Raw genomic sequence first — 6,299 nt, 5'->3', positions numbered from 1 at the left:
CAGTTGGAATTTTTTCTCTAGCCCCCACCGTTCCTGAGCAATCACCCAATATGGGCACTAGACTCTCTAGTATCAGGTGGGCAGTCCTAGGATGGAGTCAGGTAGTCTGGGACCGCCCACCTGATAGTAGAGAGCTCAGAGTGCTGAAACTAACTGCAACAATTACTCAGGAATGGTGGGGGCTAGAGAAAAAATTCCAGCTGTGCCAGAATCAATGGAGCAGCAACTATTGATAAATGTAAAGAGTTGGAGGTGAGAGGTCCCCTTTAAGAGCGCTGCTATTTTCACGTTTTCCTGGACTGTGTAAATATAAACAATTCCTGATATCTATGAGGACATAACAGTCGCTCCCTTGTACTTCATCAGTCTCGTATGTTATAGTTCCGTATTTTCGCGGTGTTTAGGGCTCCTCTGCCCCTGGTCTGTCTGGTATTCTCGGAGACTTTCCTCCAGGCGGTCGGCTTAGTATTCGGATCCCGTGGTCCTGGCTGGCGGCTTCTTGTGGCGGTCACTAGATGGAGGACAGACACTCATTAGTACCGTATATACAAGGCTATATACACACAACGATGATATCCATGTGTCACCCCGGCCTGCACGGACCCACTGACATCCTTCAGTCACCCCAGGCTACAATATGGACAGTGATAGGACCTGTCCTGAGTCTTGTCCCCCGGGCTCACGGCTCCATACATGGTCCTGTAATAATACTACCGAGACTCTAGTAAACGTGAGGTCAGCGCTCCTATCAGACCTGTGATATATTATACACTACTGTCTGAGGCTGCACCACTGAGACTCTAAAAAACATGAGGTTAGTGCTTCAATCAACCGTATATAATATACTATACAATACTATGTGAGGCTGCACTACTGAGACTCTAATAAACATGAGGTCAGCTCTCTGATCAGGCCTGTAATATATTATATACCACTCTCTGAGGCTGCACTACTGGGACTCTCTAATAAACAAGAGGTCTTTGCTCTGATCAGGCCTGTAATATATTATACACTATTGTTTGAGGCTGCACTACTGAGACTAATAAACATGAGATCAGCTCTCTGATCAGCCCTATAATATATTATACACTACTGTCAGAGGCTGCACTACTGAGGCTAATAAACATGAGGTCAGCTCTCTAATCAGGCCTGTAATACATTATACACTACTGTCAGAGGCTGCACTACTGAGACTAATAAACATGAGATCAGCTCTCTGATCAGCCCTATAATATATTATACACTATTGTCAGAGGCTGCACTACTGAGGCTAATAAACATGAGATCAGCTCTCTGATCAGCCCTATAATATATTATACACTACTGTCAGAGGCTGCACTACTGAGGCTAATAAACATGAGATCAGCTCTCTGATCAGCCCTATAATATATTATACACTACTGTCAGAGGCTGCACTACTGAGGCTAATAAACATGAGATCAGCTCTCTGATCAGCCCTATAATATATTATACACTACTGTCAGAGGCTGCACTACTGAGACTAATAAACATGAGATCAGCTCTCTGATCAGCCCTATAATATATTATACACTACTGTCAGAGGCTGCACTACTGAGACTAATAAACATGAGATCAGCTCTCTGATCAGCCCTATAATATATTATACACTACTGTCAGAGGCTGCACTACTGAGGCTAATAAACATGAGATCAGCTCTCTGATCAGCCCTATAATATATTATACACTATTGTTTGAGGCTGCACTACTGAGGCTAATAAACATGAGGTCAGCTCTCTGATCAGCCCTATAATATATTATACACTACTGTCAGAGGCTGCACTACTGAGGCTAATAAACATGAGATCAGCTCTCTGATCAGCCCTATAATATATTATACACTATTGTCAGAGGCTGCACTACTGAGGCTAATAAACATGAGATCAGCTCTCTGATCAGCCCTATAATATATTATACACTATTGTCAGAGGCTGCACTACTGAGACTAATAAACATGAGATCAGCTCTCTGATCAGCCCTATAATATATTATACACTACTGTCAGAGGCTGCACTACTGAGACTAATAAACATGAGATCAGCTCTCTGATCAGCCCTATAATATATTATACACTACTGTCAGAGGCTGCACTACTGAGGCTAATAAACATGAGATCAGCTCTCTGATCAGCCCTATAATATATTATACACTATTGTCAGAGGCTGCACTACTGAGGCTAATAAACATGAGATCAGCTCTCTGATCAGCCCTATAATATATTATACACTATTGTTTGAGGCTGCACTACTGAGGCTAATAAACATGAGGTCAGCTCTCTGATCAGCCCTATAATATATTATACACTATTGTTTGAGGCTGCACTACTGAGGCTAATAAACATGAGGTCAGCTCTCTGATCAGCCCTATAATATATTATACACTACTGTCAGAGGCTGCACTACTGAGGCTAATAAACATGAGATCAGCTCTCTGATCAGCCCTATAATATATTATACACTATTGTCAGAGGCTGCACTACTGAGGCTAATAAACATGAGATCAGCTCTCTGATCAGCCCTATAATATATTATACACTACTGTCAGAGGCTGCACTACTGAGACTAATAAACATGAGATCAGCTCTCTGATCAGCCCTATAATATATTATACACTACTGTCAGAGGCTGCACTACTGAGGCTAATAAACATGAGATCAGCTCTCTGATCAGCCCTATAATATATTATACACTACTGTCAGAGGCTGCACTACTGAGGCTAATAAACATGAGATCAGCTCTCTGATCAGCCCTATAATATATTATACACTACTGTCAGAGGCTGCACTACTGAGACTAATAAACATGAGATCAGCTCTCTGATCAGCCCTATAATATATTATACACTACTGTCAGAGGCTGCACTACTGAGACTAATAAACATGAGATCAGCTCTCTGATCAGCCCTGTAATCTATTACATACTACTGTCTAAGGCTGCACTACTGAGACTAATAAACCTGAAGTCAGCGCTCCCATGGGCCCTGCGTGTTACATTACTGTATCTATAGGTTTTAGGGCTTCTGTCTGGTTTCCGGTTTTACCTTTTACACGGTGATAAGGATTAACCCCTTGTTGCCCAGGAGCTCTGCTACATATGGCAGCCGCCTGTTATCTCCACAGGCTGGTGAATGATTTACTAACCCTCTGCAATGTGCGGCATTTCACCCAGACGGACAGTTCATAATAGCCCAATAGGCTGATGTGAACACTGTTGACATTGTGTCTGATGGGGACGTTGCGATAACCCGATAACCCGCTGACAGCTCAGCGCTCTGTGAGGCAATGATGCTGCTCCATTGTTACAAAACACCCCATAAGGGGCAGATCAAATACAGAATGTGGAGCTGTGTCATAGGTGACGTCCCAATATGTCAGGCCATATACCTGTATGCAGGTCTTGTATATCTACACTGTCCAAGCACAGTGCCGTATATTGCATAGAGGTTGTGTTTGGTATTGCAGCTCAGCCTTATTCACTTGAATGGGACTGAGCTGCTGTTGTACCATGTGACCAATGAACATCGGCGCAGAAAATAGACCTGTGAGCATCGTGGGTACTTCAAATTGCTGTTTGGCAAGGATCCCGTATGTCAAAACCCCAGAATGATATATTTTGGGATAGGTCCTCAATAGTTTAGTCCTGAAACATCCCTTTAAGGGACACAACTTTTCAGTATAGAACTCCTATGTTGTCTCGTTGTTGTTGTGGTGATACCATCTGGTTATTACCCTGTTTATATGTCTTTACGTCATTAATGCCACAATATAGTATGTTATGTCATATTACTCAATGTGATGTCATACTGTACCGCCAGCAGTGAGGATTACACCGTAACACGTACTAGGTGGGGAGGGCGAGAAAATAAAAATACATCCATACTTACCTGCATCCTCCCCTGCAATCCCGAGCTGGGCTGGCAGTCACAGTCGCCACTTTGTATACAGTCACGTCATATGGATGAGACCATGACAGCCGAACACCACTCTCAGCTGTATATATGGATGGGACCACGACAGCCGAACACCCCTCTCAGCTGTATATATGGATGGGACCACGACAGCCGAACACCCCTCTCAGCTGTATATATGGATGGGACCACGACAGCCGAACACCCCTCTCAGCTGTATATATGGATGGGACCACGACAGCCGAACACCCCTCTCAGCTGTATATATGGATGAGACCACGACAGCCGAACACCCCTCTCAGCTGTATATATGGATGGGACCAAGACAGCCGAACACCCCTCTCAGCTGTATATATGGATGAGACCACGACAGCCAAACACCCCTCTCAGCTGTATATATGGATGGGACCACGACAGCCGAACACCCCTCTCAGCTGTATATATGGATGGGACCACGACAGCCGAACACCCCTCTCAGCTGTATATATGGATGAGACCAAGACAGTCGAACACCCCTCTTAGTTGTATATATGGATGAGACCACGACAGCCAAACACCCCTCTCAGCTGTATATATGGATGAGACCACGACAGCCGAACACCCCTCTCAGCTGTATATATGGATGGGACCAAGACAGCCGAACACCCCTCTCAGCTGTATATATGGATGGGACCACGACAGCCGAACACCCCTCTCAGCTGTATATATGGATGAGACCAAGAAAGCCGAACACCCCTCTCAGCTGTATATATGGATGAGACCAAGACAGCCGAACACCCCTCTCAGCTGTATATATGGATGGGACCATGACAGCCGAACATCCCTCTTAGTTGTATATATGGATGAGACCACGACAGCCGAACACCCCTCTTAGTTGTATATATGGATGAGACCATGACAGCCGAACACCCCTCTTAGTTGTATATATGGATGAGACCATGACAGCCGAACACCCCTCTTAGTTGTATATATGGATGAGACCACGACAGCCGAACACCCCTCTCAGCTGTATATATGGATGAGACCACGACAGCCGAACACCCCTCTCAGCTGTATATATGGATGAGACCACGACAGCCGAACACCCCTCTCAGCTGTATATATGGATGAGACCACGACAGCCGAACACCCCTCTCAGCTGTATACAGTGTAGTGCAGTGACTGTACTAAATGACGCCAGTAATGTCCGTCAGCATGGAGTCGGCACATATGGACCACTATTATGACGCATAAATAAAGTGCAAACTCCAATGTGGCAGAGATTATCAAGACCACCGTGATAAGTCCCAATGTATGGTGACCAGGGTGAGAGCTGGTGCTCTGGCAGTTGAAGCCCCGCCTTCAGTGCACTAAACTACTCATTTGCATATGGATTAATAGCTGATATTCTCAGCTGCAAGTGTGCACTTGGGTACGGTCACGATGTCACTAACTGCCCCCACAACAGCATGGCAGCTCCAGAACCATTGGGTTGATGGTAGACTCCCTTTATTGTTTATACAGCTCCTATGCAAGGCAATGCGTCTTCACGGTAACAGACAGTAAACAAACCCTTACTTTACACTAACATATATTCAGCAGGTTACCATGAAGCTGAGAACAGATGGAGGGACATAGGACGGCAGGGTCATTGTCTGTTACCATGCAGACGCATAGCTTTGCATAGGTGCATGTACTGCTATTAGCGGCAGATTTACTGTACAGAACGAGTACATTGTGTGCTGCTCACAGGCTTCCATATTGCGTAGTATACAGGGACGGTTGTGAGGACAAGGCTCTTGGCATTTCATCCACCGGGCAGGACGTTACGTCAGACACACAGATAACACAAGAGCAGTTGTGTAATACGCACCACACTCCATACAACAAACACAGCACGTGAACGAAAGGTAATGACCGGCAGTAACATCAGCGCCGGCTGCAGGAAAACCGCCACTGAGTACACACAGGGAAAACCTGCTGAGGCTGCAGTATATACTGTACATATAAAGAGTCCTCCGACAGCTGTGAGCACGTGTACATACATATATACATGTGCAATATGTATTGTATTCAATAACCACTTAAAGGGGGTTCTCCTGGTTTTTCGTATTGATGGAGTATATTTAAAGGGATTCTCCTACTGATATGGGCGAATGCAGTCAATAAGCGGTTAAATCATCACATACACGCGCTCAGGATTTCCTCTTCCATGTGATAATAAGCTGTATCTTCTCCATCCTGCAGTATCGGGGAAGCTTCCAAATATGTAAATCCTGTAACGTAAGTATCTTATACTGCGGAGCCAGAATACCGTCTACTGCAATGACCGCTGCGACTGACTAGACTAAAGAGGAGTCTAAGAATAGGTTAGAGGGATTGTCCAGGACTAGGAT

The 6,299-nt window shown here is 44.9% G+C and overlaps 1 protein-coding gene across 1 annotated transcript in view; it reads right to left on the bottom strand.

Moving 5' to 3' along the window:
* Positions 1–362: 362 nt before the first annotated feature.
* Positions 363–6,299, bottom strand: part of CCDC57 (coiled-coil domain containing 57) — a 44,891-nt gene continuing 38,954 nt past the window's right edge. The window contains exon 20 of the mRNA XM_075278207.1: positions 363–511. Coding sequence (XP_075134308.1) covers positions 363–511 — 149 coding nt within the window. The remainder of the gene's footprint in view (positions 512–6,299) is intronic.

The sequence above is a fragment of the Leptodactylus fuscus genome, chromosome 6, assembly GCF_031893055.1.
Source record: "Leptodactylus fuscus isolate aLepFus1 chromosome 6, aLepFus1.hap2, whole genome shotgun sequence".
In the NCBI taxonomy this organism is placed as follows: domain Eukaryota; kingdom Metazoa; phylum Chordata; class Amphibia; order Anura; family Leptodactylidae; genus Leptodactylus; species Leptodactylus fuscus.
This window is presented reverse-complemented; position numbering and strand designations above follow the sequence as displayed.